At 39.8% G+C, this 19,216-nt stretch overlaps 1 protein-coding gene across 1 annotated transcript; it reads right to left on the bottom strand.

The window, feature by feature from the left end:
• Positions 1–1,273: 1,273 nt before the first annotated feature.
• shoc2 (SHOC2 leucine rich repeat scaffold protein) lies at positions 1,274–17,944 on the bottom strand. Its single transcript, XM_044028360.1, has 9 exons — positions 17,880–17,944; positions 13,631–14,686; positions 13,180–13,317; positions 12,935–13,065; positions 12,280–12,468; positions 10,106–10,228; positions 9,515–9,652; positions 8,686–8,803; positions 1,274–6,073 (listed from the first exon to the last, which is right to left on the bottom strand). The coding sequence occupies exons 2-9, from the start codon at positions 14,331–14,333 to the stop codon at positions 5,865–5,867; spliced, it is 1,749 nt and encodes a 582-aa protein (XP_043884295.1). The 5' UTR covers positions 14,334–14,686; positions 17,880–17,944; the 3' UTR covers positions 1,274–5,864.
• Between the last annotated feature and the right edge of the window lie 1,272 nt (positions 17,945–19,216).

A 19,216-nucleotide genomic window follows, 5' to 3' on the forward strand; every position in this document is an offset into this window, starting at 1 on the left:
AAAGGCTCAAACTCACAGTCGCCCATTTTACTATATTGTTTGTGTTCCTCTCGTGTGGTGAAGTTAAAACTCACTCTAGCATTCAGAGGGAAAATCCTCAGACACCGTGGAGGGACAGAGAGTGCACTCCTCGTCCTCGGTGTGGGGGTGGGACACGGTCACAAGTGTCTGATAACTTCAACAGTTTTTTAACAGTTTTTAACATAAATTACAGATACATATATGAATATACAATTAAAAGATGAATGACCATATTTTCACTTTGAGATACAACACGATGTTGACTGGTCACAGTTCCAGTTCATCGTTTCAAAACTAAATTGAAGATGTCTCTGATTTTATGTTCAGTTGAGGGAAATATTAAACACACTGTATATCTTGAACTGGATTTGAATTCAGTCTCAAAGGTAATATTATGGAAAGCCATAAAATAGGTCTTTAGATGTGTGAGGTGATTTCAGCCGGAGGTGAGGTGAAGATTTCACCCTGTGAGAACACTGTCTGCTTTTTCACCTCTCTCTCACACACACACACGCGCACACACACACTTGGGTTAAACATGTTCTTTCCTTATTGTTACAGGAGGGCCAGACAAAAGGATACAGTGACACCTGTCGTTTCATCCTGGAGGACGAGTACATGGGAAAAAACAAACAAACAAAAAAACGTGGTGTTTTGATTGAGAGATGTGATCACTCAGAGGAGGATGACAGGAAGTCATGTGTCCTTAGGATTTTCTATTTTTTTTAGACGAGTGATATTAGGGGTTTGTGTGTGTGTGTGTGTGTGTAGGGGTCATCAGGAGATTAATCTAATCACAAACCACTGGGTTAATTTCTCTTTCATTTGGACATCCATTCAAGATGCCACTGTTCACGTTCTCAACGTAGAGCTGCTCAGTGTAAAGTGCTGCCACACAGGCAGCTCGAAATAATATCAAATATACACATTACCCAGCAGGGGGCGTTGTTGCACTGGAGCACAGAGAGAGCTCAGGCCACAGCTGAGTGCATGAACAAATAACATACACAAAAAAAATGTCTGTGATTCATCACATCAAGAAATGATGCAGCACTATTGACTCCACATGATCAATATATGTGATGGGCAACACTATCTATCTATCTAATTACTTAAAGGTCCGGTGTGTAAATGTTTGGTTCAATTATTTTACTTTTGGAGACATAACTGCAAACATGCAAGTCAACATGAATAAATGTTGCTTAATTTCACACGCTGCACCTGTGACCGACAGACCGATAGACACACATCATGAATTTGTAAATATTTATAGGTTTATTACAGTTAAAAAGATGTATGTACATACAGAACATCACCAAACATGGTCAATTTCACTCGTTTGCAAAGTAACACTCTGCAACTAGTTGTTTTCAGGATAACTGTCTTACAACAGGGGACGGGGGCGTCCATAAGGTTTGTCATTTACAACCCAAGCACACAGATCAGTGATTTTTTTTTTCTTTCTTCTTCTCCCCTTTATGTTTGCCAAATAATACTAAGTAGAGGTGTGTACAACCTGAACAAAAAGCAACAGAGGGACGTTAAAGTAAAATTGCTGGTCCACATCCAAGTTGGTGCTGCCAACCTGCAGCTTTGTACAGTATGTACACAGGTAGAAACACCTCAGACTGGATCTTGGTCACTGTGGTTAGCGATGGAGACTCACATCGAGGTAGTCATGTCTGCATCTGCTCGTCCAAGAGACAACTGACCCAAAACAATTCTGATTCAGTCTGTGGACCCAGATCCCTTTAGTGACATTGAAGAAAGAAAGAGAAAAATGATTATCCCGTCGTCGTTGATTAAATGAACACGGTCATAAAGGTTCTGCTTGGTGCACATAAGGCAGTCAAGTTAGTGTATGGAGAGAATATAGAGAGAGCTGTGTGAGTTCTTGTGTGTGTGTGGATGGGAGTCAGGGTTAAGGGCGGGTACGCAGTGGGAAATAGCAGGCGGCTCCACATTAAAGGGCTATTCCACCAGAACTTGCTCACTGTAATTTAATCTTGTGTGTATATATATATGTATGTGTGCTTTCATGTTTATTCCTTTGCAAAACTGTTTTTTTTTTTAAATATAGATGAAGTCTAATTCTTAATGTCAGACATTAAAGCTAATCATTTTAACGTCACCCTGATCTCGATCACATGATTTCTATCTGATATGAACTGTTAAGTAAAAGCAGATATCACAAAAAAAAGAAGCAATTTCCGTTAATATGCATCTGCATTTGCAGAATAAAAATGCAAGTCAGTTTCAGTGGAATTCCCCTTTAATGCCAAACATGAGTGAGACGCGAGCTAATGCACATCCACTCGATAGCATAATGGCATTATCTTCCCCCAATGCACTACTACTCTTTTTGTAAAGTTCTCATCACATTACAGATCTTCGTAATACTGAGTCTACCGCAACGTCAGATTACTGTACAGAGTAAAAGGAAAAAGACAGAAAGAAAAAACGAGACCCAAATTTACATCGTAACGACCAGTTGCTTGTCATCAAGTACAGTCAGTGGCCATAGACACAAGGAATAGCCAAACAAACACATTAAAAAAAGACCATTAAGGCTGCTTGTCAATGTAGATTAAGTAGGATAAGCATTGCCACACAATGCTTCAATACCCTTTGCAATATACAAAAAGGGAGCATTTGCAGATACACCAGATAGCCACTAAATCTTAGTCCTCTAAGCAAAAAAATGCCTGATTCTGACCCAGACAAATCATGTCAAATATGTGTTCAACATGCTTGGTTCCTGTACAAAATAACCAGGCAGGAAATAAAGAGAAGTTGTATGATCCAGAGAGAGGGCGACGAAAAAGAAAGCTTAAGGTGCGAATCAAACGTTTGATTCTGCGACGCTCTCCAGGGCCTTAAATCACAGATGATAGAAAAATAAACACCGACTATTTAGGGTTCCCCAGCGCTGTGATCCAACAACAGGTCGAGCCAGACTGTGATCGCCGTCTCTTCTACAATACATTTGAACTTCAGTTTCTGCCTTCACCACCATGGTCATCATCATCATCGTCATCAACCCCCTTTTGTGTCTTCACACACTGGCACTCTCAACCTTGCAAAATGGCACATGAACGAAGTAAAAACAAGAGACTTGAGTGTAAAAATGGGTCACAGCACGTCTTGCTGCACACCTAATGCACATCTCACCCTTGAGTACTCATTGAAGGCATTTCACACAATTGTTTACAGCTAAACGTAAATAAAATACACAAAAAAAGAACTTCCAAAGCTTTTATATAAAACCCAGGAATGCAATGCCTCCGGTGTGTTGTTGAGCATGAACACAGAAAGCCCTTTTTACAATTTTTTTTTTTGTCTTCTTCCGACAGTCTTGTACTGTAACTGCGTTAAGCTCAAATATGCACCTTGTTGTGTTGTCTCATTGTTGTGTCCCCAACGATTTGATCGGTGAGAAAACCACCGCACCAAACTCAAAAGGTCAGTGGATTTGTCCCCCGCGTCAGGGTTTTCAAAAGAAGTCTGTGTCAGCGTTGGGAGCGGGGTTCTCTCCCACCTCGTGCCCTCCTCCTCCCCACAGCTCCCCCCACTCCCCCCTTTGTCTTGTACAGCATACAGTATGTTTCAGTCCAGAACAAGAAGCAGCAACAGATTCTGCTGGTAAATTAGAAGCAGCGGTGCATTTATTTCCCCCATAACTCGACCCCGCGCAGAGGTGAGCTGTGGCGTGATCTTCACTGAGGCCACCTACAGAGGAAACAAGACCACAGCCCACACACACAAGAATGCTGCGCGACTGCAAAGAACAAAAAAAAAGAAAAAAGAAAAATAGATTCACATATTTCAATACAAAACAGAATCATGACTGAATATAGAATCGGGATGCAACACATTTACACTAAGGGAGAAAAAAAAATGTTTGATTACCTTTTGGGACTTGGAACTTTTAATGTACAGTCACTTGAAATAATACTAACTGAACACATGTGTCATCATTTAGAAAAAAGGAGAAAAGAAAACACTAAATGTACTTCTGATTTAAAAATGAACAATGCTGATCTGAACTGCGATAAGCCATCTTCTCTTGTGATTGAGAAAGCAGGATATGGGAACTTTAAAACCACATCATTGCAACACGGATACTTTTACAGTTTGACAGGAAACCCCCACCAAAAAAAAATTATGAGTAAATTCTGAGCTCATGTAACTCGACATTAATATTCAAATTGATAAAAAAAATGTACATGATAAACCATTCCACAGATAATATATTTATGAAAAAATGCCCCCATTTAACACATGTGATGAGAGGCTACTGTGTTTTAGCCTAAATATAGGAGGGATCCAATATCTTTTAATTTAATTAAACAAAAAAAACAAAAAAGTGCATAAGAGCAGCAGCATTGCTAGGACAGTGTGGGACAAATGATATTAAAAAAATATCATTGGAACATTTCTCTATTATGTAATTAGAATTATTGGGAGACCCTATTAAAAAAAGGAACAAAACAATGCAGAAACGTGTTAAAAAAAAAAGAGTGAATTTACCTGCTAATGTTTTATTATGAAACTGTGTTTGAAGCTCTGATTCACTGACTCACCACAACTGCTCCAAAGACCCAGATGTCTTTTTTTGAAAATGCTTGATATGTTGGTCAATGAGCAACTGGATTACAGCCACACAGTCCAACACTGAAAACAATAAAACAAACAAAAAAAAGTAAACATAACTAAAATTGCACTCAAGGCAACAACCAGGATCTGTATACATTTTTAAAAGCATCTCCTAGCACTTATCCCATCACCTATGCATGTTTGACTTTTTCTTAAAACCTTTTTGTCACGCGTCAATCTTCAAGACAGAGGTCACAGCGCCACCTGCTCAAGTCTAACTTACACACTCTCTCTCTTCCCTCCCCAAGCATTAATGATTGGCATTTGTCATATGTATACATTACTAGCTTAATGCTGAACCAACTACTGCTGCCATTTGTTCAAAAGCTCCCCAATCGCCCTATATTACAAATGATATCGCCCGTATTAACAGATTAATACAACAGCAAAAAGAAACACAAAAAAAGTAATAAAAAAAAGAAAAATCGAAATAATTTATATCTTTGTATTCTCATGGATAATTGTGTTTAGAAATGAACCACTGACTGGATCACTCTAAACATAGGCACAGTTAAAAAAAAAGAAAAAAGAAAAATGAACACACTATCATTAGACCTTTGTTCTCTATGGTCAAAAAGCAATTAACTTAAGTTATACCAAGGAAGATGATAAAAAAAAGGGAATATCAAAAGAAAATATAACTCGACGACAGTTCAAATTACGGCGGCAGCAGCAGTAAATGTGAAGTTCAAAAAGACATTTTTTGTTTGTTTTTGCATACAATTGTATCCTTGCTCACATAATAGATGCTTGTAATTACTGTAAATACATTGGCAATGGGAGCATGGTTTATACGGTTAAAAGACTTGCCACTTAGCTCACAGTTACTCAATATATATATCACTTTATATATCTTCAGGTTTGGCAAAGAGATGGAAATATTTTTCCTCTTGTATGATTCGGAATGAAAGATGAACAGGGGGTGCCCGGGGTCCTAAAATGACCGTGATCACCTCTGGAGCAACACAGAAGTCAAGTCTCCAGATTTGCCTTGTTTCTGCAGGAGGGTGGTAAAAGAAATGCTTTTCCTCTTCTTTCTCCTCCTTTCACTTCCCCCTTGACACCGAGTGTGGTGAGTCTGTTTACTTTACAGTGGATGATACACATAAGGGGGAGGCGTCAGGCGCAAGTGCAGAGCAAGTGGAGGGTTTGGATTTAAGTGGGACTGATACTGAGCTGCTTTTGGCTCAGACCATGGCACGGTATGGTCCCTGCATCTTGAGGAACTGGATGATGAAGGAGGGCCCTCCTGCCACAATCTGGGGAGGCAGGTGACTGAGGGGACAGTTCTCGATGCTCATGATGGACAGCTTGCTGCAGAGGGCCAGCTCGAATGGGAGGCTGTGCAGGTTGGGGTTGTCGTTGAGGTATAGTTCCTCTAGGTTCTCCAGTGTACCTGAGGACAGACGTCAGGCAGCGTTAGTATTTGCGCGTGGCATCTTCTGTAATGTCAACAGTGTTATTTGTGTCTGAAAGTGTAATGCTACTCTTTTATAATCCAAGACTGTAGCTGAGAAAAGATGACCAGCAACAAGGCCAACTCGGTTTGATCAGCACCGATTCCAACTGACCGATTCCATCGGAATTGTACTCCTCCAACGTTATCAATTGTTCTGAAAACGATGCTCTCTTTTCACTGCACCACGTTTTTTTCCGGTTTCCCTGAAATTTTGCGTCGCGGTACATTTACGTCACACTCTGCGACGACTCAGATCTTCACACCACACGAGTGTTAAACTTTCCTACTCAGCTCCCTGACCGTAGTTAGTGTAGGGGAGGACACGCTGTTGTTCGCCAGGGCTGAAGAAGTATCACTTCGCTTCAGGTTCAATTACCCAATTAACTCCACACAGCAGGTAAACATATGAACGGACACCTCTTGATTCATTATCTTGAGTGTTTATTGTAACAATCAACCTGAACACTTCTTCCGGTGCAGTTATAAGCTTTTTGTCGGCTAATACTTCTCTCTTGTATATCCAAAAAAACCACTCACTACACCGTCGCTCACGCACACAACACACTGACGTCATCACGCAACGCGCACCTCCCGCTCTCTTTAAGGGATACAATCTTAACTCTCAGCTGCTCCCATAACACTAGGAAGTGTCATGGAGAGGAGAAAGAGATCCAAAGTCTGGTTCCATTTCATCAAACGGGCAGAAAATTCTGCCGCTTGTAATCAGTTGATATCGTGTAAGGGTGCAAATACTAGCAACATGTTGAAACATTTGTCAACCCAGCATGGCATTATTACCAAGAATGTCATGTGTTATTACCAAGAATGTCAGACACCGCCTGCGTACGAGCGCTAACGTTTCTGGTCAAAGCTCCACTGCGACCTCCATTGACGACGGTAACGTAACTTTACTAACGTTCATATTAATTTAATATGCGCTCAAGAATCCTCCCAGAAAAAACAGACATGCTTGTATTCTTACATAAGAATTGCTAATTTTCATTAAGTGTACTGTGACGAGCTTATAATAGTTATTTTCATTTAAAAAAAAATGTTATGCAGGCATACATGCCTATTTATCTGAAGTGGATGTAGTTATGTTTCATTTACATTGTATATCCCTTTTTTAGAAAAGGAGTATTAAGCAATAATTTTAGTGAAATCTGGTTTAAACTTGCAGTAAGTTACATGAACAATGTTATTGTGGCATACATGACTATTTTTCTAAAGAGGACTCATATGTCCACTGTTACTGTTACTTCATTTACAATATCCCTTTTAAGAAAAGGAGTGTTAAGCTGTAATTTAGCATGCAAGCATTTAGCAAGTATTACATTTCTATTCCTGTTTTTTATTTATTGTATCAGTCTAAATTATTTAGACTACATTTTCTTTCTACACTAAATCTTGTCATGGTGTTGTTCAGTATGTTCACAGTCTTGTGCATACATCACTTTGGGTAAAAAATAAAATGGTTTCTTTAGGTGGAGAAGAATGTGTAGAAGTCCTTTTTTCCATTCAACTAACTACTCAAGAGGGAATGGTCATTTTTACATCATAATTCTGATTTATTAAAAAAAAAACATTTAAAAGGATTAATGTGTGATATTTGTGCAGCTCTGTGAGCGTTATCTTCAGTCTGTAAAATAAGATGGGTAATAATAATTAATCTAAAATGATATTTCAACACACATTTTGACTTGCATTTACACCTAATATTAACATAACCCTAACCAGTCTCCGGTGTCCACATCAAGATCCAGCCACTTTCCGATCACAGTCACTCCCCCTTACATCACCTCCCCCTCTGTGTGCTGCCATATCATCAACATCAACAACAACAACAACGACAACAACGACAACAACGACAACGACACCATGAGCCATCATATGGACTCTTTGCTTTTGGAAGCAGGGGAAGAAGTCGTCTTTGATGAAAGCAGAAGAGGGTGTGCAGTTTTATCGCTGCTGTCACGTCACCTGTGCTTGGACCACCTCCCTAAGCGGTTTCGCAGATAACAATCCGTCCTCGGGTGTATTTACACCGGTACTTACAAGTGGTCAGGTGCCATCTGATTGCAATCTGATCACAGAAAGTTTTTATGCCAGAGGTAAAGGGGGCCAAAGAGTTACAATTAAATAATAATGTACTGCTTTTGTGCCAATTCTAACAACTTAAAATTTGTGTTGTTACGGATATTATTGTTTGTTTTGTTCAAATCTTCTCTTAAAAATTAACCTGGTTAGGATGTAGATGAGATTTTTAACTAACAAAAGTTACCAATGGCATGAATATTAACATGCAATCTATAGGTCTTTGGGAACAATGTGCTTAAAACAAAGCAGTGTCAGAAACACGGGAGAATGAAGGAAAATGATTTGTTATTTAGATTCTTTCTTGAAATGACTCTGTATCATTTCTGGTTCCACACCATCACTCAAGAACACTGTTGTGATGGTTTGTGACACAGCAAGTAGTAAAGTCACATTTCTCCAGGCCTCAGCATGTCACTGATACAAGCACAGTAGTTGATGACATGGGTATTTACCAATCTCCTCGGGAAGGTGTTGCAGCAGGTTCTCACCCAAACCCAGATGAGTCAGATTGGTGAGGTGCCCGATGCCTCTGGGTAATGTGGTCAGCTGATTATTCGTCAACACCAATTTCTAATGAAAGTAATAAGAAGTGAGAGCACAGGGTATTTAGGGGTTAGGATGGAGGTGTATGAGAAGTGTAAGTCTGAATACTGCATGAAATAATAAATAAATCAAGTGATTCTACAAGGTTGTACATCTACTCTTCACTAGAGGTGCAACAAAGTTGTGCTACTCAATACAGTATCTTTGCATTGTGACCAAACTGGATTATGGTTAACACAGCGGAAGAAGGAAAAAAAATGTATTCTGCAATGTGGCACTGGTTTAATTTTGCACTTGCAAACAAAACTTGCTGCATCAAACATCCTGTACTGAACCTAGTGGTACAAATACGCACATCATTGAACTCCTACCATTTACCAAACACACAGAGGACATTTAAAAAATGGTCTTTATGGACGACACTTCATTTCAAACATTTATCATCAAATCTATGCATGAATATCTAACAGATAGAGGGCATGTCCCGTGTCGATTATTAATCGATTACTAAATTAATCAACAAAGATTTTGATAATCAATTAATCAGTTTGAAGTCGTTTTTTTTCATGATTAAAACAAGATTTCCAATTGTTTAAGCTTCTTAAATGTGAGTATTTTCTTAATTTCTTTGCTTTGGATAATAAAGAAATCATTAAAAGTTAATAATAACGGTTATTGTTTCCGATAGCATAGAAAAACAAGTGTAATGGAAAGAAATGAATGTCTGGGGAAACTTACCTGTAAATCTTTAAGATAAGCAATTTCATTGGGAAGAGATTCCAACTTGTTCTCCTCCAAGTCAAGCTCTCGCAGTTTCCTCAAGTTCCCAATACTATGTGGTAACTTCTTGAGAAGATTATTGGACAATATCAACACCTGTCAAGACAGTGGACATTTTTGCTAAGAAACAGACCTGACACACACAGCAGAATTATGACACTGGACATAAACTGGGTTGAGGCAAAACAGCCAGCAGCTATGCTACATCATCAGCTGTGCTGCACAATCAATATTCAGGCTGAACAACATGAATATAAATACCTTGAAAGAAAAAAAGGTGTGTACATTTCAGCTATTATTTGAAGCACTAAAACATGCAATAAGCATGTTGTGAGTCAAAGTTGTCTAGCAAACTCCTGCGGCAACACATTTATTACATCAGCTATTGGCCTGGAGGATTCAGACACTAATGTGTAGACAGTCACTCCTTCTTTCATGTCGCTTGCACTAAATATAAAATGTATTGTATGTATGTAGGCTCTTATTCTTCACTGGATTTTCTGCACTGGAAAGTTCAACTCCCACTTTATTTGCATACGCAAGGCTCACCTCCAGAGAGACCAGACCACAGACGTCCTCCGGGATCTTTGTCAGCTGATTGGTGGCCAAGTTAAGCTCGACCATGCTCGTCCACGTGCCAAAGTCCAGTGGCAGAGATGTTAACTGGTTGTCCTGAGAAAGACAGCAGAATACCACCATTAGGTTAATAACTGACAATGCACAGGGTCAACACAAGGAAAGTGCTGTTTGAGAGGATGAGCGGCCCACTGGACTATGTCAGCTATGTTACCTGGTGCAACACAGACTTATAACTTCACACACTTAGCAGTGAGCAATGGTTGAGAAAAAAAACAGTTCCACAGTTGTTTTCCCAATGTAATTCCAGCATTAGCATTTAACATACATCCTGAGACCAAGCCATGTGCTCCATTTAAATGCAGTTTTTTTTGTTGTGCCAACCCCTTAAGTGCTGCTTAAGAAACGTACATGTACAACTTACATTTTCACAACAAATAAAGACACATCATTGAACCTTGTTCAATTTTAGGTATATAATTATATCTACAGTACTGTGCAAATGCCTTAGGCCTTGTTTTGTTTTTTTCAAGTCTGGCAAATTCTGTGATCACTGGCATCTGGATTGGAATAATGTGACTGAAAGTTGGTCTTATATATTATCAAGTCGTCAATGAGTTCATACAGCATAACGCTCAGGCATGCCTTGAATAGACTTGGTGTAATAGACCCTTTTCACAGCAGATATTTTAAGTACATGAAATAGTAAGACAGACACCAGTTTTACCTGAAACATTATTTAGGGTGACAACCAGGATGCTATTGTGAGAGATAACTATTATACTACTATATAAACTACTATACTGTATTGTCATTATAACATTGCTAAAAACAAATCTAATGGTGGCCGGCCTAAAGGCTTAGTACATATATATTATTATTATTATTATTTCAGAAAGGCGGGACATTTGGATTCTATAACCTAATGAGACAATATCACCCACCACAACGGGATGGGCCTGGGAGTTAAGCCTGCGAGGAGGATTTACGGGGTGGGATCCCTACTGAGACTTGGAAAGATATTGTGGGGTCCTGGTGCAAGATCTCAAGGGAAATGCAGACACAATTAATTATATACAAGATCATTCATAGAAGATATTTTACCACCCTGTAATATGGCAAGACAGAATATACGGGAATCAGATATGTCCTGGCGCTTTGATAGGAGTAGGGGTACACTTATCCATAAGCTATATGAATGTCAAAGGTTAGAGAATTCATGGGAAAATATAACAGTAGAGGACAGAACTATCACTGAGACTGGCACTATGTTGGGTATAATAACAGAGGGAGTGAAGTTATCAGCTCACCAACTGCTGTGGCGTAAACTAGCTCTGACCACTGGTTGTAAGATTATTCTCAGACACTGGAGAGTCAAAAGTAGTATTCCGTTTAATTAATGGTTCAGGGAAATGACTACGATGGCCACTTACAAACAGTTAATTTGAAAGGTGAACAACAGACAGGAATTATTCCTGAAAATAAGAAGGCCCTGTGTGAACACAATATTGACTAGCTAATTATCAATACTAGTGTAAACTAGTGTTGTAAGAGGTTGCTTATATGTTTAAGAGGAGATGGAGGTAAACATGATGCGGCATGTTTGCCATCTAATTCAAATGCTTACCCTGTGTACATTATTCATTTTTGTTTTTTGAGATATTATTTTGGTTACTGAATTTTGCCTGTTAAGCACAAAATGCACACGATGAATAAAATGATGGATTTGGCATCCTGGATTTGGAGTTCTTAAAACATGTTTTTATTAAGACTTAAAACGTGTGCATTTCTCGTAATTTTAGTTCTGACAGTATAGTCACAGTAGGAAAGCACTGGTGTTACTAATAAGCCGATGGCTGGATTCCATTGATATGCTTCAGTTTCAGCATCCTGGTATTGTACATTGTGGCTCACTGCCACGACTAACTGAGATCAATCAATCACAGCAGTTGGAAACACCTGCGTTTTTCTTTTTGACAAGTCAGAACATTTGCAGTGAAAAAGAGTCACAGATTTTATTATCGTCTAGTGCTGAAACACACCTGAGGTTTGTAAAAAAATAAAATAAATAAGAGCACACAGAAAGTAGCAGGAGGTCAGTGTTTCATGAATTTACCTCATAGAGATAAACATGTATATGTTTGTACCTTCATGTTAAGCTTGCTTAACACCTTGGCTCTGGAGAAGATACCAAAGGGAATCTTGTTGATTCGGTTGTGCTCCATGTTGAGAGAGTAGATTGTGGAAAACTGGGATGGTCCACCCACAGGGTATGACTGGAAGCAGTTCCTCGCCAGTGTTAGACTCGTCAGGTTCACCAAACTTGAAAGCAGACCCTGGTTAGACACAAAAAAAAGAGGCACGACAAAGACCACATAATCAGAACCAGAATAACTATATCAGTGTAGACTGGTTTTTGCTCAGCATGTCCTCAGAGGTGAAAAGGAATGTGCATTAATAAGCTATATATGTGGTAGACAAGTATATAACATGATCCTGCAGAGTTTCTGCACAGTCCTTGATGCAAATACATTAAGGTTTGTGATCACAATTAAGGTGTACCAATGCATGCATACATTTAAAAACATACATTTGAACCCATTTAAGAGCAGAGGCAGGGTTGAGGTTCTCAAATTAATTTCATGTCTGTCAATTTGAATTTAAATTGTCAAAAGCACTGCAGAAGGAAAAAAATATATAGGGTCGGCTAAATATACAACAAATTTAGACTGAAAGTATTATTTCTTTATTTTTGTATTAGTCTGTATTCACATTTGAGATTAACTTCCAAGTCCTACTTACCTCTGGCAACACTGAAATGTTGTTGTTTTCAAGGTTAAGCTCCTCCAGTTCTCGACATTTGGCTAATGATCTGGGGATGGCTGATAATCTATTATATCTCAGACCTAAGCGATTTATGCTGGCCAGATTCCCTGAAATGACACCAGCAACCTCGTTACATTCCGTTCCTTTTAAACATTTATGAATTTGTGTTGACACACATTATGTTACCTATGCTTATGAGTCATAAAACATTCTTTAGTTACCTATAGTCTCTGGAAGATCCAAGAGCTCGTTGTGCTGCAAATCGAGGTTGGTTATCTGTGTGCAATTCCCAATCTCTTTCGGTAGGTGTTCCAACTGGTTATGGGCAACATCAAGAGTAATAAGACTGCAAAGCTCCCCTAGAGAAAGATGTACACACAATTCAAATACTTGGTTACTTCAAGATGAACGTGTCTGTACTGCTCTTAGTACAAATATAGAAAACCATATTTACATTCACAAACTGAAAATATTTATTTGTAGGTAGCCACAACAAATTTGTCTTAGTACAACCTAAAGAGTTTTATAACCAGAACTCTCTGCATAATAGTGACAACATTATGAGCACAAGATGACTTCACAATAACTTGTGGCTGCTGGCAGGAAGGACTACTTCTTGCCCTACAAAAACACAAGTTATCGGTTCCATCTTTGAACATTGGTTTTACTCACCTATCTCTGCAGGCAGCTGTTTAATCTTGTTCTCACGGATGCTGAGCATAGTCAGCTTGGATAGGTTTCGAATATCCTTCTCTACTGTTGTGATACGGTTGAAGCGTAGATACAGCGTGGCCAGAGATGACAGCCGGTAGACAACAGCCGGTATCTCTCTCAGCTTGTTGTGCCGGAGGTCGAGCATCTTAAGCTTCTTAAGGGAGTCCAGGGAGTCAGGCAAACTGGTCAGGGAGTTCTCACTCAGGGCTAGTGTGACCAGGCCCGAAAGGCAACCCACCTCAGCTGGCAGGCTCTGTAGCTTGTTGCTGTATAAGTAGAGTTCAGCAAGCTGTGTCAACTCCTTAATGGAGGTGGGAAGCATATGGATAGACCTTTTAGAAAGGTCCAGTCTCATTGAGTTCTCTTCCCGACATTTATTAAGTTCTTTGATCACCTCAGCATTACTGGACTTCTTGCGTGTACCTGGTGCCGGGTTTGGTCGCTTTATCGTATTGTCAACAGAGAAGGCAACACCCGGTGTTGAACTGCTGGTGTCCTTCTTTCCTTCTTTGGCATCTTTCCCTTTGGTCTTCGATTCTTTGCCACCATCTTTGACCAAGCTGGCCAGTGCCTTGGCCTCCTTTTCCCTTTCTTTCCCTGCTGGACCACCTTTGGGGTCCTTTTCTTTAGAATCTTTTTCTTTGCCTAAAGTACTACTCATGTCGACGTTATCGGGTCTCCTGCAGAGTTGCTCATGGGAGTCTCTTTTGTCCGATTACTTATTTGGGAAAAAAGGGACGCATACAGCCATGGAGGTTTCTAAAGAAAACATCCCTGTGCAGACCCACACATTTATGATGATCCTTCAAACAAATGCCTTGTGATCCAATGCTTTTGATATTTAGTTCCTTTGTTAAAATGCCATGGAAAAAGAAATCCTTTTCAGTTGCTGGACTGTGGCATCCATGAGCCACATGCTTAAGTGTTTGAACTGCACACGCTCTCAGGACCTTCAGACAGAAGTTCTTTCAGGCTGCAAAGGTCACCAAAGTTTTCTAATCCTTCGAAGATAAGCTGTTGGGGGGGAAAGAAAATTTATTTGCAAAAATGTTCAAGCAATTACTCTCACTTTTCAGCAGCTAAGTCATCCACCTGAAAGTATCTGTTAGAACACTGCTAATAAATACCCCTGTTAAATTACAAGCACTGCCCAGAACAATGAGTGACTAAACTCAAAAAGTTTTTTTTATATAATACCAGAGACATGCTACAAACAGCAATGCATGCAGGAACATGCGGCAGACAAATTCCTTGTTCTGCAACACTTTGCAGGAAAACAATATTTTGCAGGAAAATTTTGCAGGAAGACCACACCTTAAGGAAATGCTGTTCTTTAAAAAAAACTTTTATTATGCTGGAAAGAAAAAGGGCCAGAAAAACAGCAAGTCAAGTCAACTCCTCTCCAAAATAATATCATGCCCAGTACCACAGGAAAGTACGCAAAGCACAATCTATATTTTAAAACAAATGATCAATTTAACTACTTTTAAGGAATCTACTGAGGGATAGATGTGTAATATAAGATGCATCTTGCAGAAAATAAGGATGTGTAATACAAAAGACCAGTTGAAATAGTCGTCCTTAAATGTTAAGAAGGAAAAAACACCTCAAACAGGTCTGGTTGGTTATTAGTACCATGAGTTAAGTAGCACGAAGTGTGCCAGTCCACACAAATTTGTTGAATGTACGAAGCATAACTGGAACTTACTCCTACTAAACAAACACAACCCAACTGGTGTTGACATTACTGTAAGCTTACAGCCCCACCTAAGCATGCATTTAGGTTCCTAGACTTAACCTATAAAAGTAAGGCAACAGTTACATTGTAAATGTTTGCACGTCAGCCAAATGAAACAACCAACCATTTGGATCTTTATGTGACAAAATGAGCCAGAAAATTTCTGGCAGACCGTCGCTGTTTAGTCTCTGTTTTTGTTGTACTTCAGTAACTGTGTAATGCTCTCTAGCACGAGTACAAGATAAGCTGTAGCAAAAAAAAGAGACGCAGGTTTGGCTCAGGATCAGAGCTAGGTGAAAAGGTTAGGACTGCTGAGAGTAATCTTTAGAAGTGGCCTTCAAAGCATGTCGTCCCCACAACAACAGGTCATGTGACCTTTTGGTCAAAAGAAATATGGGGTTAAAGGAAGCACCCCTTTACATGGTGAATGAAAGCCTAAAAGTGTATTCTGTAAATAAAAAAGCTATCAACTGCTAGTACCATAAATAAAGATATGAACATATAATGCTGACTGTAATAGCCATACCTGTATAAATAATTATTAACATAAAGTGAGAATAACCAGACCAGTCCATTCGCTGGGGTAATCTAAAACAAACAGTGCAAGCAACTTCCTTTTATGGTTGTTCTCGCCATGTCCTGCCCTTGTACATCGCCTGCTTATAACAAACTGAATGTAAACATAATTTGTTCAGATTTATCTCTGTATTTCATAACAAAATCTTATGAAATACCAAAAATACTAAAATCAAGTTTTTAAAAACTTTGTTATACTATCACATTAATAATTGGCACTTCACACACATTGGCCTTCACAGCTGTCTACAACACAGGCATCAGGGAATCATAAAAAGCTAATTGTGGCGTTTATTGAAAAAAGCTACGGTAAAACATTAGATCTAGTTAAGTGATACATTCATAACTTAACACAGGGACTACTCAGTGAATGTAATACTTTAAACCAACTCATATAGCTTTGAAAGAAATCTATTCCACAAGACCAATGCATTATCCATTGAGGATATCTTAAACCCATTTGATAATATCAGTGCACTTGGGCTTTTTAAACCATTACAGTACATTCTGGATCAATTAAATAGTTTTATCAGAGAATACATTAGAAAACGTACGTGAAGCCACTGTATCAATATGATATGTCAAATATATATATAATTATTTTTTTACCAGACCCTAAGTCAGGAAATGGCTAAAATCAAGCTTTTGTTGTCATATTTTATAGTATTCGTGAGCCAACAAATCGGGATTAAACTGGGCCCACTAAACTTAACTGACATCCGTGTAGCGTTAATATTGAGGCAACATAGCAAAACAGAGGTGAGTTGGCAGCTCTCAGCTACTGCTTCTGCTACACAGCACTCCACGGGACGCAGCTAGCTTCGTGGCTACAGGGTCCTTGCAAACAGACTACTGATTAAACAGTACCAAGTCAGAAATTCAACTCGTCTTCCGAGATGAACTAAACAACATAATGTGAACGCCCCTGGAAAAACACAGGCTATTAAACAGTCACTGGTGTGGCAGAAATAGCCTCCTTTGACGCGGACATTCCTTATGCTACATGTTGAGCTTTGACTGTTAACAAGGTATGCTAACTAATATTCTATAGCCAACCCAACTGAAAACATCTAATATAAGTCAAGGCGGCATTTGGACTGACAGAGAAAGCAGCTACAGTGTTTATCTCCAGCGACCAATCCTTGAAAAGAGAGAAAAACATTCTGACTAATCCTGCTAACGACTGACAACAAGGCAGGGGGAAAGTAGCTAATCTAAACGTCAACAGCAAAGCAAACGTCAGTAATGCCCAGAATGCTAACGTCAGCTAGCAGACGAGTTAGCACACCAGCTAACTGGGTTTTAGTGAGCGATAGAGCGAAGAAGTCCCAGACAAAACGCCTTTAATTGAATGTACCAGAGTCTGAGGAGGTTTCCACTGACACATTTATTTACACTAAGCTATACGTTTGGTGTCGAAAACGGTTAACTGTGAGTGTAGGCCCGATCAGAGCGGCTGTCGGACGCGGACCGACCCATCGGCCGTGAGTCCGAACGACCAGGGGGAAACCTTTGCTGCAGCCAGCGGAGCGCGATAGAGCAGCAGGCACCCGAGGAGCACAGGCAGCGGGGACGGGCTTTGTGTTCCAGCAGAACAACCGCTGAAGGCGGCCGAGCTGTACCTGTTGTGCTCCCGTACTGAATATTAGCAGAGGGAAAAAATAAAATACTGTGAAAAAACAGCGGCCATTCCGAAGCTGAACAAAAGAGTGCGTTCCGACTCGCCACCGCAAAAAAATGACACTCGAGCGTTTTAAACACGCGCCGTAACAAGACACTGGCAGTGGCGAGTGTGTAATCTGTGGAGGGACGCGTAACCATGCTGCGGTGGTGGGGTGAGGTTGAGGGGTGACATACGTCCTCTGTTAATGTGATAATATATAACTGTTTTACCTTCAGAGGTGTGACTCCGCCATCCTCGCTACTGTAGCTGCTGCTTCCTCCTCTTTTCCTACACTGCTGCTCTGCTCCCCTCCCTCCCCCGACACCAAACTGCGTCATTCGCACGTCTAACCACTGTTATCACGAGAGTAACGTACGAGACTTGTGAGTGCGTGTATACATGTATAGATGTGTGTGTGCAACACGCAATTTATAGTAAGGTTTATACAGGTTGTAACCCAGCAACTATAGAAAGGTCCAGTCCAGTTAACACAGTACCACACAGCAGTAGCGTGCAAAGACATTTGGAAGGGCAGGGGTGAAAATTAAAAGGGCACCTGCTGCGCACTGCTTGGCCAGACGCAACTAGTATATAATTTCCCACATTCTCACACACCTGTGTATACTATGTATTTAATGACCTAATTTTTTCAAATCGACTTGACAGATCTGTCAATAAAGTCGTCAAGTCGTTTGAGGACTTCATCACACTGACACAGCTTTACAATGATGAGAAACTTTTATAAAAGTTGCCTGTAACATTGACAGTAAATACTGTATGTATAGTAAAGTGCAAAAAAATCAACGTATTTTCTCAAAGACATTTAAACAAAACTTTTTTAACTGCATAAGAGAAAGTTATTATGATGTCTCCCACCCGGCTCTAGTCTGGGCTATTTTCTCACCAGTAGGTGTGCTTACCCCCGATCTGCTCGTCTGAAACCCCCTACCAAAGCTCAGTATCCCTGTCGTATCCGCTTCCAGGGCCGATGGACTTGATGGCATCACCTAGAGCATCAATTTTCTCCACTAGAAAGACCCTCCTTTAGCAACACTATAGTTTTATCACACACCAACAAAAGACCGTATTGAAATCACCAGTCCCTTCACTGGAAACATCTGGGTTTTTTCAGTGTTGATGATCTTAAATTTAAAAGGCTCCAAGATGTCCTCTTCTTCTGTCATCCAGCACTGAACATTCCCAAAGATTGTAATATCTAGATGCAACCTCATCCAGTTCCTCCTCTCTCATTTGGACTGCACCAGGTGACCCCACCTCTGCTGAAAACAAGTGCCTGTTTTTCTGCAACCTTCCTGTCAGTCCTAGACTAGTTTGGAAAATTGAGAGACCTTTATGCCAGCGGGAAACACATCAGTTTTATTTATGTGCTGCACATAAATGCACATGATGACAGCTTGCAGGGAAAAATTAGAATTCTAGGGTGTTTATTACATACTGTGTAATTTATTTACATTTTCAGAATTCTGCTGTCATTTATGACGCATTCTACCTCGGTATTAAAAGTAGCACTGAATGTCACGTGATCAGTGTGCTGGTCATGTTAAAT

This window comes from Solea senegalensis, linkage group LG6 (assembly GCF_019176455.1).
Source record: "Solea senegalensis isolate Sse05_10M linkage group LG6, IFAPA_SoseM_1, whole genome shotgun sequence".
Taxonomy (NCBI): Eukaryota; Metazoa; Chordata; class Actinopteri; order Pleuronectiformes; family Soleidae; genus Solea; species Solea senegalensis.